The sequence below is a fragment of the Schistocerca cancellata genome, chromosome 11 (genome assembly GCF_023864275.1).
Source record: "Schistocerca cancellata isolate TAMUIC-IGC-003103 chromosome 11, iqSchCanc2.1, whole genome shotgun sequence".
In the NCBI taxonomy this organism is placed as follows: Eukaryota; Metazoa; Arthropoda; class Insecta; order Orthoptera; family Acrididae; genus Schistocerca; species Schistocerca cancellata.
This window is the reverse complement of record NC_064636.1, coordinates 145,355,609-145,374,746: the sequence shown is the minus strand read 5'-3', so window position 1 is coordinate 145,374,746 and position 19,138 is coordinate 145,355,609. Positions and strand designations below refer to the sequence as shown.

Here is a 19,138-nt window from a genome sequence, read left to right as displayed (position 1 = left end):
TTCTACCGTGAACGCACAATGTTGCTCTGACCACTACAATGCGATTACTGGCCTGTGTGTGGGATGAAACTCGACAGTCCGCACTACTAATAGACAGAACCACCGTCACTGTATCTTGTTTTTAGCACGGGCTATTAAACTTTGAAATCGTCAAAACATTGTGAAACAATCTGTAGATAGCTGCACCATCTGCAACAATCTCAGGTTAGTCTTAATCTTGTCTGCAAGGTCATTAATATACAACATTAATAGCTAGGGTCCCAACACACTTCCCTGCGGTGCACATGAAGTTACTTCTACTTTTGTCAATGGCTCTCCATCCAAGATAACATACTGTGTCCTTACTTCCAAGATACCCAGTGTCTAGTCACTAATTTGGTTCGATACACTGTGTAAATGTACTTTCATAATAAATATTCATGTGATACTACATTGAGTGCATTTTGGAAGTCACAAAATATTGCATCTGCCTAACTGTCTTCATCCGTAGCTTGCATGGTAATGTTTTTGAACTGACAGAACAGAAGTTCTCTCCTCGCCCCCATACTATCGGAACAAGTACAAGGTGCATTCGGGTTATAACACCTCTAATTCTTTCCTCATGTCTGGAAACAGATAGAACTATACAGTTCATTTCAAAATATGTAAGCGCTTGTTGTGAATGTGTGGCAGAGATGGCAGTGCTGCACGGCACATGCATCTTGAGCAATAGTGGTGAGAGTGAGCTCAATTTCTCTCATTAAAAATGAAGACGTTTTCATTAAAACGGCAGCGTGCAATCATTCATTTTCTCCGTTTGTACGGTGACACTGATCGAAATTTGTCACCAGTCGAGTGAGATGTAGTGACTATATCACGGACGTGTCTCACGTGTGTTTGCAGGTGCGGCAGTTAAAAAAGGCAGAACATTGTGCAACTACAGACCAAGACGATCTCACCGATCCCTCCGATGACACAATCGAGCGAGTCGAGAAAGTTCTTTTTGCCGGATCGCCGAACGAGTGTGGAACACGTCACGTCAAACGTCAGCATTTCCGTGGAATCTGTGCACGCGATCCCGTACGGAGACTCAAAAATGTGAAAAGTATCTTCCGGGCGGCTCCCACAAATACCGACAGACAATCTCGAGCCCGCGTGTTCGGCACGTCGGCATGCGTCGACATATCGTTACGGCACAAGTCGGTCTCTCTTTTTGTCGACCGTGACGATTTACGAGACACGGACGCTGTTTTTTGATCCTGAAAATGAGTGGCAGTCAGCTCAGTAGAAGTGTGTGTACTTACCGCCACAAAAATATTTTGAGTAAGCACCAGTACTGATAAATTGACGATGACCACACATTCTGGGACAAGTGTGAATTCCGAAGGGCACTACGGTGACAGGTATGTCCTACTAAGATGTTTTGAAGAGTGAGTTCCTTCTGGCATGGCTTGTAAAACATCCAGAAAATGCTGCTCGTGTGCTCATTCATTGAGATAACTCACCAGCGCATCTGCCAAATGTGACACCACAATTTCTTTGTGTCGACAACTTTTAAATGATTTCTCATTCTCTCTATTCACCCAGACTGGATCCTAGAAATTTTTGACCGTTTTTGCAGTTGCAGATTCATAGCCATTCCACTGTTGTGTCAGCTAGTTCGAAAAAAAGAAAAATGGGGGTTTTATAAATTGAATGCATCTCTTACAGCATTGAATGTACCTCGTACAGCACATAATGGTAGAACAGTAACAGTTTTCGTGTTTGACCCTAGAGTTATTTCTCTTGAAGTCTGGGCTGTCTCCTAAGGGGTAGTCGTAAAGTTCTAATTTACGAGAAAAAGTTCAAGCTACGACAGTGGAGATCGGTGACGGTGTCAGACCTTCACCATACCTTTACGCTTCAGTGAATTAAATTTTTATCGACGACGGATCACTCGGCAGAGACGTCGGTTGTAGAAGTCTGCGTTTCGGCAGTTCAGAAACTGTCCACCTTGTAAGTCACTCGGTAGTCGTTCTGAAAACGCTCTCCGTCCAAAGAAAGGGGAAGAATGTGTCGAGAGAAACTTTGACAGCTAAAAGAAACAGCAGCCGTGGCTGTTGAGTGCAGAACGAACTGCGGTGTCGTCGTGGAGCAGACGACACCCTACTGCACAGTTACCTGCGACACTCTGTCTCGACGGCCTCCCGTAATCGTGTCTGAAGATTTCGGTAGTGCACTCCCGTGACTGTTTGCCCCATACCTGCCGAATGTGTCAGCACGACACTGTGGATGTCCCGAAAAACAGCCAGCGTCACTTTGTCTAATGGCGGTTTTGTCTGTGCATTTTTTGACGGTGGTGAATTCGTGTGTTTACCCTGCTCGCTCTGTCGATCTATCTCGGGTCACAGAGATTCAACCGGCACTCGTCCGTGTTGACTTGGTAGCTAAAGAAGTCATCTAGATTGGCCAGACACAACTGCAACATTTCCACTAGTGCCTCATTTAAGCAAGCTTTTGATGTGAAAATGTTTGTACGGTCAAGGATGGAACTTTCTTGTGAGGCAGAATACTGTCAAATTTGAATCACAGATAACAACAAGGCTAATAATGCCGAAACAGTGATCGATCCCACAGTGGATAGATCGCACCTGTACCTGTTTGTCGCAGAGCATTTCTTTCGCCAGTGATGTCATCTTACCGACGACTGTTAGGAATTACTCGGAGAAATACACGATATACACTTTACTGTCTTACAGTACATTTATTCACTGCCAGTTTTGATTGTGGACCATCTACACAGTGGAAAAATATCTATTGTGACAACTTCAAATGGTATAGTTGCTGTTTAACTGGGAAAGTATACACCATTGCTGATTTGAAAAAATAAAAATTGGTACAGCAGAGTCCCACTAATCTGAACCCTAACAAGAAAACATTAGGTTTAAACAGTGCATAACAATGAAAGAAAAGCTGTCGAACTTACTAAAATACAGTGTACATTTTATCCCTACTTTTTAGATGACAAAAACTCGGTCACTGTTTTTTGGCATAATGACGACAGTCTGTTATACGACGCAGAGTCCCCGGTCCAGTCCTTCCACTCGACTCCGAACCAGAGGGCCGCGATCAGTTCTGGGGAAAACGCTGCAAATCGTGAGCTCCATCGAAACTCTACGGGCGAGGCCGGTCTTCTCAACTTTCCCTGCCTTTCTCTGGAATGGCAGAGGAATAATCTCGGAGCCCGTATGACACGTGTTCCAACGTGCACCACAGTCTGCATCTGGTCGAACCTCGTTCCCTCAGTGGCTGCCAGAACAGTCTCTACGTGTCGAATGAGGCCCCGAGATGTGCACACTGAGTGCACCTGCTGCCATTTGCTGCCATTTCCCTAAAGGGTACCACCATTTGTCATACATTTCAACTGCCGTGAAAGGCATTTAGTATCAATTTCCTTATATTTTCAAGTCAGCAATGGCATATACTTTCCTGGTTAAATAACATGTACAGTAAATATTTTCCACTGTGTAGACGGTCCAGTGATCGAAACCAGTAATGAATAAATGTACTGTAAGGCAGCACAGTGTGTGTCACACATTTCTCCAAGTACAGGGTGTTTCAAAATGAACATACCAGTTTTAAGGCTTTGTAGCATTTATTATGTTCAACTTACAGTTGTAAATAATAAACCAAAAGAAAGAGGAACTCAAATCGTTTTGTTTGTATACCTGTGCACAATGGAAAAATCATAAAGAGTGACTGAAAAATGTGTCGAACGAGTGTGAGTGTTTCACGCTTAGCCCTAAGAAATATCCCCGTGGAAAGTTTATGGGTCTTTCTTTTTCAGTGAATCGACTGTAATTGACGTTTCTTATCTTGATGTGCTACAATTATATCCTGTGCCTCAATGGGCAGAAGCTGAACAACACATCTTTATTTGGGAGCAAGATGGTGCGCCAGCTCACTGGCATTACTCAGTACGCAACAGGTTAAAAGGCGTTGTCTCCGACTGGTGGATTGGGCGCGAGGGGCCGACTGATGCAGCATTTTATGCGCGACCTTCACTTTCACCCAGGATCTGACGCAATTGCGTGTATGTGCCTCCGATACCGACTGCTCTATCCGACTTTAGAAACAGTGTTATTGCGACAGTTACCTGACACACTGATCGAGGTTATGGAACAACTCGCCTATCGACCTTACGTGTGATCGGTGTTCACACTGAATTACTGTAAGAAACACTATTTGTGTTTCTGTTTCATTTGGTGTATTATTTGTAATTGTAAGGTGAGTGTAATACGTGCTACAAAGCTTTAAAACTCGTATATTCATTTTGAAACACCCTGTATATCAATACCGTTGACAGCTGCCTGAAAAAAACAAAACGTGTTATGAATTAGCTTTGTGTAAATTTATGAACTGGTGTTGTGTGGATATGTGTTGAGCCAGGATTTAGGTGTCATCGTAAAGATCTTGCAGAGCTCTGCTACGACCAAACTGGAGACAATAAAAATATTCAAAGGACTAAGGAATGTAAATGAAATTCGGTATTAAATTCGAAATTATAAAATACTGAAAGACACTATCTCGCACAACTCGTAAATTTGCTCATAATTATAGGAAAGGCGAGCCAGAGGAAAGCTCGCTCCGGAAGGAAGCCGTAAAGCCTTAGAATTATAGTGGCGAGTGAATGCGGCATCGAAAAGGGAATGAAAAAATGGTACAGAGCGATCGCGTAGCTGTTCGTCGGGCATAGAGTGGCGAGCGACTGTCCTGACTTGTGGTCCGTGTGTTCTGTAGCCATTGTGCTGCTCGGTGTAACTGTTGTACGAAAGAGATTGACGATCGCGGTAATGACGTTATGCCGACATTTTCACAAAAAATCTGTGCGTAGACCCAAACTGCACAAACAGACTTTTTTCAATGCGTGGATCAGTCACAGAACCCGGACTGCGTGATCCAAATGTTACGCGAGATGTGAAAAACTGATCTACGACCGATCGTATCCACTGTCACCTTCTGTCGAGGTACGCCGGTTTCCAAACGCGGGGTTCCACTTCCCTTAGAATTCCCGGTTCTTCGTCATTCGGACTCGTTTTACCACGCTGGAAGTGACTGTGACACCTGACCACTGTGTCGTATGATGATGCTGTAGGCCTCCGGCAACTCACTGTAGGTTAATGCAATGTCTTTCCCCTTCAGATACTGAAAACTAATTGCCACGTGATACTCCACTTTACTGACGGACTGCAGCCACATATGAGTGAACAAAAAAAAAAATTAATTAACTAACTTTACTTGTGAAGGTTCTTTATGGCTCTTGCTTGTTTCCTCTTATTCCTCTTCCACATTCTCCCCTACCTTTCAATCTGAGACGGGTGTGTTCACCCTAGTCGGACTGCAGTGTAGGGAAAGTACAATTGCACGTCTTTCTCAGTGCACACTCGCTTTCACGTATGCTCCGGAGGAGAACGTATGAGGAAGAGCGGCCTGTACCTACTGTCTGTCCAACGAAACCACCGTGTTTAACTGTACCGTCGTTAGTATTTCAGCCGAGATATTGCAGTACCGCCTTGTCCTGCTGGCCTTTCATTTTCAGAAGACCGCTCGTCCAGTGACGGACTTGAGAGCCGGGGCTGTCGACGGAGGGCGGCAGGACGACGACGTGGTGGTGCTCTCCGACAAAGAGGTTTGAGCTACATTTACTGCACGACTTCTTTTGTTTGGTTCACACAAGAAAATGGAGGCTCTAGTGTTTTGCTCCTCTCTCAGTGCTCGCAGACACACGTGTTCAGTAACTACAGTACTCTTTTGTGGCACATATCAGTCGTCGCAGTGACACATTTTGCGAAAACAGACTAGAAATAGATATGTACCGAATGGGAGGTAGATTTTTCCTGTCTCAGTGCAGTAGCAGCTTACTGTGTGTGAGAGAGTGTGTGTGTGTGTGTGTGTGTGTGTGTGTGTGTGTGTGTGTGTGTGTGTGTGTGTAGATTCTTAACGCTGGAAGGAAAAGATAGATTGATGCTTACTGTAAAGATGACACGTTAAGTTGCAGACAGGCGCAACTAAAACACACTTACACTTCAGCGTTTGGCCACAGCCTTCATCAGGAAAAGAAACATGTACACACATTCATTCACACAAGCAAGTTTTCAGGTTGAAAACAGCTTTCGCATCCCGCAACTACCCTCCCGACCTGGTACAGAAGCAAATAACCAGAGCCACTTCCTCATCCCTTCAAACCCAGAACCTCCCACAGAAGAACCCCAAAAGTGCCCCACTTGTGACAGGATACTTTCCGGGACTGGATCAGACTCTGAATGTGACTCTCCAGCAGGGATACGACTTCCTCAAATCCTGCCCCGAAATGAGATCCATCCTCCACCTAGAGTGACTTTCCGCCGTCCACCTAACCTTCGTAACCTCTCGGTTCATCCCTATGAAATCCCCAAACCACCTTCCCTACCCTCTGGCTCCTACCCTTGTAACCGCCCCCGGTGTAAAACCTGTCCCGTGCACCCTCCCACCACCACCTACTCCAGTCCTGTAACCCGGAAGGTGTACACGATCGAAGGCAGAGCCACGTGTGAAAGCACCCACGTGATTTACCAACTGACCTGCCTACACTGTGAAGCCTTCTATGTGGGAATGACCAGCAACAAACTGTCCATTCGTATGAATGGACACAGGCAGACAGTGTTTGTTGGTAATGAGGATCACCCTGTGGCTAAACATGCCTCAGTGCACGGCCAGCACATCTTGGCACAGTGTTATACCGTCCGGGTTATCTGGATACTTCCCACTAACACCAACCTGTCAGAACTCCGGAGATGGGAACTTTCCCTTCAGTATATCCTCTCTTCTCGTTATCCGCCAGGCCTCAACCTCCGCTAATTTCGAGTTGCCGCCACTCATACCTCACCTGTCTTTCAACAACATCTTTGCCTCTTTACTTCCGCCTCGACTGACATCTCTGCCCAAACTCTTTGCCTTTACAAATGTCTGCTTGTGTCTGTGTATGTGCGGATGGATATGTGTGTGTGTGCGAGTGTATACCTGTCCTTTTTTCCCCCTAAGGTAAGTCTTTCCGCTCCCGGGATTGGAATGACTCCTTACCCTCTCCCTTAAAACCCACATCCTTTCGTCTTTCCCTCTCCTTCCCTCTTTCCTGACGAAGCAACCGTTTGTTGCGAAAGCTTGAATTTTGTGTGTATGTTTGTGTTTGTTTGTGTGTCTATCGACCTGCCAGCGCTTTTGTGTGGTAAGTTTCATCTCTCTCTCCCGTTTTTCTTTTTCTTTTTTTTTTTTTTTTGCCACACTGATGACAGATGTTCGTGCAACAGGGCAGCAAGCTGATTGTTGGTGTTGATTGCATTGTTGTCTGGTTTGTCATTGAGCTGTACTCTCCCTATCTATGTTTTGCAATGATGTTTTCATTATTTATCATGTCAGTAAAAAAAAGAAAGTAGATCATTGCAACGTTTTATATATATATACAGCTCAGTGACAAACCAGACAACAATGCAATCAACACCAACGATCAGCTTGCTGCCCTGTTGCACGAACATCTGTCGTCAGTGTGGCACGAAATACCCCGACTGCTGCCGGCTGCTATCGATCAAAACTGGGGAGTTCATACGCCGCCGTAGTTCCCAGCACCTGTACTGTACAGTGCTGTGTGTCATTTTGTTTGTTGACCGTGTGTTCCGTTGTACACCTTACAAAGATGAGTGCTGTAACAAAAAAGAGGAAATTTGTGCCTTTGCATCTAAAATTAGAAGCACTAAGACAACTTGAGAAAGGAGAAACAATAAAAAAACTTGCTCTCGAATATGGTGCCGGTGAAGTTACTGTTGGTGACTGGCGAAGAAACCGACTTAAATTGGAACAGTTTTCTTCACAGAAATGCTCGCACGAATCTCTCAGTTGAAGAAGTACATATAAAAAAGTCAGACTTCGAAAAAATGAGTGAGGCATTGTTTATGTGGTTTACCCAACATAGACAGAAGGGTGCTCTGATTTCTGGCCCAATCTTGCAGGAAAAAGCTTTGTTTTTCAGAAACCAGCTGCAGGAAGGAGATGACAATTTCGCCACTATTATGGGCTGGCCCGACAAGTAGAAGAAGAGGTATGGAGTGCGTCAACTAGACAGGTACGTGGAGAAAAACTCTCTGATGACGCTCAGGCAGTTTCAAAATTTATCGTAGAGTTTAAAAATATCTGTGACAAAACTGGGCTAAATTTTAAAATGTTACCAGCGGGAATACCTGCATCTTGTGAAGAAAAAAGTGCTCCTGGGCACAAAAAAAGCAAAGAGCGGCTCACAGTTATGGCAGCACAAATGCAACTGGAAACCACAAACTAAAACTAGTTGTGATTGGGAAGTCTGCCAAGCCAAGAGCATTCAAGAATGTATCAATCTGAGCTCTTCCGGTTGTCTATACACATCAGAATAATGCCTGGATGAATCAGGTAATCTTCAAGAACTGGTTTTTTAACTCATTTGTACCTGACTGCAAGAATTTTTTAAAAGAAAGGGGACTGCCATGCAAAGCAAATCTGCTCACGGATAATGCGTCCTCATATCCGAGTGCAGGAGAACTGCAGTGTGACGGTATCCGCGCCTTGTTTTTCCCACCAAATGTCACCTGTCTCATTCAGCCCACGGGTCAGGTCATTCTGGAATGTCTAAAAAAAAAAAAAAAAAAAGTATCGACGGCTATTGCTACAGTCAATCCTGCATTCCTAAGACAACGAAAGCATTGTAGGAGCTTTGAAGAAAGTGACTTTGAAGGACGTCGTGTACTGGATTAGCGAATCTTGGAGTGAAATAAAGTCAGACACAATTTCTAGGTCGTGGAGGAAAATTCTACAGGAAAGTATGTCAGACACAGAAACTGAAGATTTAGCAGATGAGGACGATCAACCATTGTGTAATTTAATCAGAAGATTGCCAGGGTGTGAAGAGGCAGAAGAGGGGGAAGGAGGCGAGTGGTTAAATCCGGACCAACAGTTGGAAGTGACAGACTCTTCTGTAATTGGCACGGTTAACATTCGACGGCAGTGCGAGGGTGACGAGGCAGCGGCTGCACCGGTGGTGAGTCACACCGATGGCTGCGCTGCCCTCGAGGCCGCCATGTGCTACGCGGAACAGCAGCCTGAGGCGACACCAGTGGCGTCACACTGCCGCGAGCAAACGTTGCAGCTTTGCCAAACGAGACACTTCACTATTACTTGGCTAAATAAATAATTACTGTTATTCTGCCTATGCAAATGCACGTGTAAATACTTTTATTTTAATAAAGTTCATATTTTGACGTGTATTGCTTACAGTATCATAATATTTCTATTTCCCATTTAAATTTTGATAGTCCCAGTTTTCGACAGTTCGAGGTGGTTCCGGTCCCGTTCACCTCGAACTATCGAGACTACTGTAGTAATATAGTTCGGTTTACAAATTTATAGATGCACTGAACACACTGTTGCCTGTTAGCTAAGGTAGACAAGAGCCTGGGAAAATAACTCACATTTTTATTGTAACTTGTGCATTGCCCTGTCACCCTGTTTGATTTTAATAATGTACGGCTGAGACTGGAGCTTCCTAAAGGATTTTCCTTTTACATCTCAATGATCAGTGAAGTATGAATAAAATTCACAGTAAATAATGTTCAGTCTCTGTTTTCCATCTCTTTACAAACTGAAGGGCAGATTTTTTATTCACATCAGTATCCTCCAAACCAATGTGAGGTGCACGGCAGAGGGTATGTCCAATTATACCGGTTATAAGCCCTGTTACCTATTCCAGTCTCACACGGAACGTAGGAAGAGGGCTGCCTAAACACCTCTGTGTGTGTGTTGTTATTATTCAGATCTTATCTTCACGATCACTATGGGAGTGCTACGTAGAGAGCTACAGTATATTCCTAGACTCATCATTTAATACTGTACATTCCTAAACTCATTCGATACTATTTCTCGAAATTTTGCTCGTAGGTATTTGCGGGATAGAAGTGACAGAGTTTGAAGTGTCCCTGAAAAGCAGTAGAGCTCACATAATAATGGGTTTAGAAAGCTGGTTGAAAGCTGAAATCAATAGCAGTGAGATTTTTGGGGAAAAGTTGAGTGTATATCGAAAAGATAGGCAAATGGGAAATAGAACTGATGTATTTTTCACAATAGACAAAAAACTCTAATCCATTGAGGTAGAAATTGAAGCTGTGTGTGAGATTGTTTGGGCCATACTCAGTATCAGGGGTGAGCATAAAATGATGATTGGATCCTTCTGTTGCCCACCAGATTCTTCTCCTGACGTAACAAAAAATTTAGAGAAAATCTCAAATCGTACATGTGCAAGTTCCACAATCGTACTGTAATCATTGGCGGAGACTTCAATCATCCGACAGTTAATTTGTAAAATTAGGTTTGTTAGTGGTGGGTGTGATAAGACATCTTGTCAATGTTACTAAATGCCTTCTCTGAAAACTACCTGGGACAGATTGTCAGGAACACCACTCACGATGAAAATATATTGGACCTAATGGCAACAAATAGACCTGATCTCTTTGAGGTTGTCCGCATTGAAAATGGTATCAGTGTCCACGATATAGTTGTGGCAACAACTAAAACGAGCACGAAGATATAAGTGTCGAGTAAACCGAATAAAAAATCGGTAGTGCCATATCTCAGTGAGGAACTAGAAACTTTCAGCGCAGGGCAGGAGCTTGTAGACCATCTGTGGCTCGAGTTTAAAAGTGTAGTCGACCACGCACCGGATAGATACGTCCCCTGTAGAGAAGTTAAGGGGAGGAACCTTCTGTGATTTACAGTCCCTGTAAAGAAATTTCTAAAGAAACAAATTGGTGCATAATAGGTGTAACACAAAGCGTAGACGGAGAGATGCTGCGTGAGATGTGTTTGGCTGTCAAGAGAGCAATACGTGATGCCTTCGTCGGCTTAACGTACCGGAATATTGTCGAGTGATCTTTCACGGGACCCGAAGAAATTCTGGCTAGTGGTACCAGAGTTACCGATCGGTCCCCAGCGAATCGGACAGGAATTGAAATTGAGGGTAGCTAAGCAAAAACTGAAATTATTAACTCCTTTTTCAGACATTCCTTTACAAAGGAAAACCCAGAAGAATTGCCCCAATTTAATGCGCATACCACTGAAAATATGAATGAAACGAGTATCAGTGTCAGTGGTATTGAGAAACGAGATTAAATCGTTAAAATTGAACGGAGCTCCTGGGCTCGATGGAATTCCTGTCAGCTTCTATACTGAATTTGCAGTCTTCTAACTGTAACCTATTGTAGATCCCTCGAATAAAACGCCGTGCCCAATTCTTGCAAAAAGGCACAGGTCACACCCGTCTACAAGAAGGGTAGTAGAAGTGATCCACAAAACTACCACATCCTTCACATCGATTTGTTGCAGAATCTTAGATCATATTCTGAACTCAAACATACTGAGGTATCTCGAACAGAACGACCGGCACGGATTGCAAAAACGTCGATCACTTGAAACCCAGTTCACACATTTTTCGTACGATGTACTGAAAGCTTTGGATCTAGGCAGTCGGGTAGATGCATTATACAGGGTGTTTCAAAATGAACGTACCGGTTTTAAGGCATTGTAGCATTTATTATGTTCAACTTATAATTGTAAATAATACACCAAATGAAAGAGCAGCTCAAACAGTTTACTTTGTATACCTGTGTGCAATGGGAAGAGTACAGAGTGACAAAGAGTGCGAGTCTTCCACGCTTAGCCCCGAGAAATATCCCCGTGGAAAGTTTGTGGGCCTCTCTTTTTCAGTGAATCGACTGTAACTGATGTTTCTTATCCTGATGTGCTACAGCTATGGCCCGTTTCTCGATGGGAAGAAGCTGAATGACACATCTTTATTTGGGAGCGAGGGGTGCACCACCTCACTGGCGTAACTCGGTACGCGTCCGGTCGAACGACGTCGTATCCGACCGGTGGATTGGGCGTGAGAGGCCGGTCGACACAGTATTTTATACGAGACCTCGACGTTTGCACACCGTCTGACGCTATTGTGTGTGTGTGCGCCTCCGATACCAGCTGATCTGTCCGACTTCGGAAACGGTGTTTTTGTAACAGTTACTCCTGACACATTGCTCGAGCTTTCATAACAGCTTCGCCTATCGACTCGATGTGTGATCGGTGTTTACACTGAATAATCGTAAGAAAAACTGTTTGTGTTTCTGTTTCATTTATTGTATTATTCGTAATTGTAAGATGAATGTAATATGTGCTACAATGCCTTCATTTTGAAACAGCCTGTATTTCCTAGAAGTAACTTTCGGTGTGCCCCAGGGGTGGGTGTTGGGGCCCTGAGGCCAGAATGAAAGGCTCAGATTGAGTGAGAAAGTCGTTGTGCAGTGACGTCACTGAAGCGAGTGGCTGTAGTAATACAGAAGCTACTACTATTTTGGAGGCTTAGATCCTGTCTGTGGTGCACAGAAAAGTTTTGTTTCATTTTTCACTTTTCACACCAAAAATACTGGGGTATGTTTTCAGCGGTTGCTTGTCTTACAAAGAGGAAGACAAATTAAATTATCTACCATTAGTTCCACAGGGACATATTATTTCAACAAGTGTGAATAGTAAAGTGCTACCAAAAAGACCATATTAATGTATCAAATGGTACTGTTTGTTAACAGAATTTTCAGTCAGATGATTGCGTCTGGGACTTGTGAGCAGAGCTGTCAATATACCTGCCAGAAAAGTTCTGAAACCAGGTGCTGTACTGTGTGTGAATCTTCCATTTGGTGTCAATGTTGGTGCACGTACTAAAATACAATTAAAAGGAAGCAGGGAAGACAGGTGTCAGGCTATAGTGAGTCGGTAAAGGGCACTGAAACATTTGAGAACTTGACACCCAAGAAACTGAAGATCAATCAGTATATGTTAACCGATTTCCCGAACACGGAAAAAGAAGAATTGCATCAACTCGGGGTCGAGTGAAAGAATTAGAGGATAAGAACAAAAAACTTGAAACTGTGAGCATTGTTTTGAAACTGAGAGAGAGAGTCACGAGAGAGAAACTGGAAACTGAAAGTCTTTCATCACAGACAAAGGGAGAGTCGATTGGTTACAAATAATGTATAAGGGGCTTGCAAAAAGAAACGAGCCGGAGGCATAATTACAGAAACCAGTACCTGTATGTTAGAAGTATTGAGCCTGGCTATTGAGACACTTGACCCACTGTGACACGAGGCGCCGAATGGCTGTCTCGTAAAATTCCGGGGCTGCGGTGTTAACCGGTTCTGCAAGTACAGCCGGATGACGCTGTCCGAGGTGAATCGTTTGTCCGTCAGAGCCTTTTTAAGGGGATCGAGATGGCCCCCTTCTGATTCACTTCCTGCAGCACGGGACAACAGTGAATGCCCAGCATTACTCGCAACCCTCGACCACCCTCCGTCAAGCGACCGATCAAAGCAAAACGACCGGGCAATCTCACCCGTGAGGTCGTTCTGCTCCACGACAGTGCAAAGCCTCGTATGGCCAACACAGCCACTCTCGTAGAAATTCAAATGGGAGGTTCTGGGCCTCCCTCCGTACAGTCTGGACCTGTCTCCCTGCGATTACGCCATTTTTGGTCCCCTCAAAAGGCTCTGAGGGGCAAACGATTCACCTCGGATGACGACGTCCGGCTGTACGTGCGGGACTGATTAACATCGCAGCCCCGGAAATTTTATGAGACGGCCATTCACTGCCTTGTCTCACAGTGGGATAAGTGTCTCAACAGCCAGGGTCAATACTTCTAACATACAGGTACTGGTTTCTGTAATTATGCCTCTGGCTTGTTTCTTGAACGCCCCTTATGTATCTAATGAAGAGAAGGATGTTTTGGAGAAGGTTTCCTCTGGAACTCAAAAAATGTTCACTCTTTTGCAAGAAGAAAGCCGAGTGGAAAAGAGAGGACGTATGCAAAGCAGTGACTATTTACCCTCTCTCTAGTTGGTGCTATACCTTTTTAAGGGACAAATTCAGTTTTCCAGTCCCTGAAATTTCCACTTTAAAGACATGGTCCTCGCATTTGTTCCATTGTGGAACTGAAATGTTGAGTGATGTGCTACATTGGACGAAAGCTAAGAGACTGCCATTTTCTGACATTGTGTGTGTGTGTGTGTGTGTGTGTGTGTGTGTGTGTGTGTGTGTGTGTGTGTGTTTTGATGAAATGAATGTCAGTGGAAATGTGACATTTATTTGATGAAATCGAGGTTTGTATTGTAGGCCCACAAAAACTAAAGTGCCTGTTGTTATGGTTCATGGATTTCATTTCAGATGACAGTGAAGTTGCTAAACTTAATAGATTCGTCGCTTCATAAGATACATTACAGTGTTGTTGCAGTCATTTCTGAACATGGGCCTGACAGTCGATGTGCCTGGAACGAACTGCCTATTGATAATATCAGTTCATGTTTCCTGAATTCACAGAATGTAAAAAAAGAGTGTGGGTTTTTCAGATGTCCCCCATCACCTGTGCAAATTACAAGGGTTATTTGTAAAGTAAGGTCCAATTTCTTATCAAACATAAACCGTCACAATGTTTTCAAAAGACTGTTTTCATTTATTTCCTTAAAATGTTGTTCTAATTTTCTATGTGGTTTCCATATTTGGTTAAACATTTGTCTTAATGTTCTACAAGCTTTAGTATCCCAAAGTCATAGAAATCTGCTGCCTATGAGGATAACATCGTAGAGGGAGACCAAGAGATGAATACACTAACCAGATTCACAAGGATGTAGGTTGCAGTAGGTACTGGGAGATGAAGAAGCTTGCACAGGGTAGAGTAGCATGGAGAGCTGCATCAAACCAGTCTCTGGACTGAAGACCACAACAACAACAACAACAACAACAACATGAGGATAACTGCTCTTTAACTGCTTCTTTCGCCGTGTCGTCTATTGGAGTGTGCTCGCTGCCGAGAAACTCCTTTAGGTAGCTGAACGAGTGAAAATTGCTCAGTCTTGACAAATCTTTTCATCCACAGCTACGACCAAATATTCTATCACTGACGGTTGAACTGATTGCAGTTCATTGTGGACATTTTTCCGTCTACATTTCTGGAAATCTCTCACCAACTAATGCACTTTGCTCTCACCTGTTGCATTGGAGCTGTACACCTCACTTACCTGTCTCGGCATGTCCACTGCTGCAATGTTCCTTGCTGTCAAAAACCGAATCATCAATGGAATTTGACAGTTGAAAGGTTTATCAATTGTTTTAAACATTTTGAACTGACATTGCAAACAGTACACTGTTACAGTACCAATGCAAATTGTGTTGTTTGATGAACAGTGCCTGCCGCGACTTGGTGTGCGTGAACATTTTGATGTTCACGTGACTTTTGATTAGCTACAGCGATCCGGACCTTACTTTCCAAATAACCTTCATATTTCACAACCACTTTCTTGGCTGTGACATAAAGCTTTCCAATAGACAAGTGATGACGAAAGTGCCAATCGAGGAACTGCTATTGTTAGATAATGCTGAAATTAAAATGTGCCATAAAGTGTTGTAGTTTCGTCTCACTGTTAAGGGGAGTTGGAATGCCGGAAAATGGAAAAAATTCACATTTTCAGTTTTTAACCTTATAACTTAATTTGAAATTTTCTGCTTAAAATGGTGCAAAATTTGTTAAGAAATTCCAATTGGAAGTATTTTTATTTAATTTTTCAAAATTACATGTGCGCCCAGCAAAGTTACCCATCTTGTGATTTGTACACATTTAAATCTTCGCATTTCCGAAAACATTACATATAGAAGGCTGTGGATTTCACTCTTCAGTTGTAGAATCTTTGATCCTTCCATAGGTACCATTGTTTTTACGACTAGCTGTGTTTATTGTTCAGTTTTTGATCTGTGAGTGTTTGTTTTGAGCCTCGAGTTTAGTTTGTCGCTCATTTGGAGTTTGTTATCTGTCTTGTTTTGACTTTCAGTGGTGAGTGCGTAGTTTCTACGATGCCTAGGAGTGCATCATTATTTAAAAAGCGAAAGTTTCGCGGTAATAGATTTACAAATAACGTTTGTTCAAGTGATTCTGCTTCAGCACCTGTTGATGCTGGTGAAAGTTCTGACGTTTGTACAGCTGAGATGTGTGAAGGAGACACGCCCACCAGTGCATCAAAAAAGAAGTTATCAAACTGTGCAAGTGAAATTACAGATGAAGCTTCTAATGAACAATATGTTTTAGTCGACTTTCCTGTTTTTACTGAGTTTATGAAGAAATGTTTGTGTTGTAATCTTTGTGGAGGTTCTTTTGATATGAACATAACAAAATCTATAGGACTTTCCTGCAAAATTGCTATAGTTTGTGCCAGTTGTGAAAATGAGACCTGTTTTTGGAGCTCTAAAACATGCAGTAGCAATTTGTTTGAGAGTAATATCAGGCTAATGTATGCAATGAGAGCAATTGGTAAAGGACATACTGCTGCTCAAACATTTTGTGCCATAATGAATCTTCCACCTCCACCTGCTAAAATTGACAATTACACTGAAGTGATAGGAGATGCTGTTCAGTCTGTAGCAGATTTATCAATGAAAGCTGCTGCCAGTGAAGCAAAATATATAAATGAAGGAAACCCAGATATCCCTGTTGCTTTTGATGGAACCTGGCAGAAAAGGGGTCACACATCCAAAAATGCTGTTGCTACTGTTACTAGTGTGGACAGCGGTAAAGTTTTGGACTATGAAGTGCTCACTAAACATTGTTACCATTGTGCATCTGGTAAGATAGAAGCAGCTCACATATGTAGCAAGAATTATGAAGGTACGAGTGGAGGCATGGAGGCTGCCGCTGCTGTGAAAATGTTTAGCAGATCAGAAAAAGAACGGGGAGTATTTTACACAAAATTCCTTGGAGATGGGGACTCCAAGGCATACAAAAGTGTTACAGAATCCATGCCATATGTCAATAAGACAATAACTAAACTAGAATGTGTCGGTCATGTTCAGAAACGAATGGGCACTCGTCTAAGGAAACTGAAACAGAATCTGAAGGACAAAATTTTGTCAGATGGTAAAACCATTAGAGGTCGCCTGTCAGATAAAATTATAAATGAATTACAACAATACTATGGTATGGCAATAAGAAATAATGCAAATAATTTGCAGGAAATGAGACAAGCTGTATGGGCCACATATTTACATCGATCATCAACTGATGATAATCCTCAACATTTTGCTTGTCCAGATGGTCCTCAGTCATGGTGCAATTATAGAAAATCTCAAGCTACTGGGGATCCTTATCACCATAAAAATTATATTCCATTGGCTGTTATGGAAGTAATTAAACCAATATATAGAGACTTGGGGCATCCTGATCTTCTGCGAAAATGTCTTCATGGTTGTACCCAGAATCAAAACGAGTCGTTCAACAACCTCATTTGGACTCGTGTACCTAAGAATGTATTTGTTGGGATAAAAACATTGAAATGGGGAGTCAGTGATGCTGTTATTTCATTCAATGATGGTCATATGGGTAGGCTAAAGGTCATGGCAAGGCTCGGCATTGCTCCTGGTATCAACACCATCAGAGGTCTTCAGCTTCTGGACAGCGTGCGAGTAAGGAAGGCTCAGTATGCAGCTGAATTTAATACAAAAAAAGCAAGGGCAGCAAGGAGAAGAAAGCTTCTAGGTGAAGAAGAAGAACTAGAAGATGACCCTGATTACTCTGCTGGACACTTTTGATAATAGAATAAAAGGTATTTGTGAATTTTCATAATAAATTACTTTAATCGCATTTTCTGGCATTTGACATTTTTAGTGTTACATGTACCTTTATCTCATAAACCACTCAACCAACAACATTCAAATTTTCAGAAATGCTGCAAAACAGTTCAAAGAGGCCACTGAACTAGAATCATGACAAGAACTGGCTTATTCTCTGAACTAGGGAAGTTTATGTTATACTTTTTCCAATAAAAAATGGCTTAATGGTAAAAAATTCATAAATACTATACCAACAAAAAGAAAACATTGGTTCTAGTTCAGTGGGCTCACAATATATGCTGAAAACCTCTGCCAGAATTTCAAAGTTCTGAAGATAATAGTTCCAAAGAAAAAGGTACACAAAGTTAGCAAATTTAACATTGGCGAGATAGGGCATTCCAACTCCCCTTAACAGCAGAGAGCACCAATGTGTGTATCCAGCCCTGTGACTTTTTTTGAATGCAGTGGTGGCAGAAGAAGAGCTAACTGCAGACTTATTTTGGCTTGTCGGTAACTCATTTGCCATTCCGAATTCTCGTAAAATGGTCAACTAGGAAACATTAGTGTGCAACTTCAAGAAATGATCCACGATAAAGTGTATTTTTGCTGTGAGAAAAGACAGACTGGCAACAGGCAACGAATTGCTTTGCTACTGCCCTTCCAGAACTGACTATTAATGTCAATTAATTCTTAATTTGGCCTTCATTATGACCTTCTGTCACTCGGCATTAAGTATATTTTAATGGGACAGCTAAACCAGGATTGCCTCGAAAATTTGTTTTCACAGATTAGAGGTATCTGTCATTTTTATTGACGTCTGCCTCTGAAAAGAATGCAATATCACCAGCATTTGTCTCTTCTGGCCAAAAGGTGTCCATGACATTCTAGTGTCAAACACATCATCTGAGGGCCTTGAAGACAACTGGCAACAGTTTGCCTCACGAAGTTAGCTTTTCGGAAATTTGCCTGACACAGTCCGAAGCAACAGCCACGCTTTATGGGGAAGCAGAGATACGTGACTTAAGTTTCAGTCGCAAGGGTGCTGCACACTGTGCTGCGATAGATGATGTCAAATGCTCTGCAGGAAGATTCAGGCATCTGGCAGCTTATATTGCACCTTTTGCTGCCAAATGTGATAACCGACTGGGGATTGTCGAACAAATTGCTTTGCCCCACACGGATGTCCCTCTCAGAATACGGATGGCTGGATTTTCTATCACGAGGAAGTTTGAAGTGCTATCTGACAAGTGAATGCAACAGATCTCTTAGGGACCGATGACCTAGCAGTTTGGGCCTTGCCCCCCACCCCCTCCTCACCTTCTTTTTAAACTAATCAACAGATCTCAGAATTTCAGCTCCTGTTCAGTGAAATTAACGGGACTGACACTCTGTCTAAAGAAAAACAATATTTTTTTAAAGATATTAGGACATTTCGTGT

General features: G+C 42.8%; 1 protein-coding gene across 9 annotated transcripts in view; it reads left to right on the top strand.

Annotated features, from left to right (window-relative positions):
• LOC126108938 (uncharacterized) overlaps positions 1-19,138 on the top strand; it is a 237,986-nt gene that overhangs the window by 105,891 nt on the left and 112,957 nt on the right. For 7 of the 9 annotated variants that reach the window (XM_049914314.1, XM_049914312.1, XM_049914311.1 and 4 more), the window contains one exon: positions 5,558-5,647. The exons of 1 other annotated variant lie outside the window; for it this stretch is intronic. In XM_049914314.1, the coding sequence (XP_049770271.1) occupies positions 5,558-5,647 (90 nt within the window). The remainder of the gene's footprint in view (positions 1-5,557; positions 5,648-19,138) is intronic. One more of the 9 variants, XM_049914308.1, reaches the window with a different exon arrangement.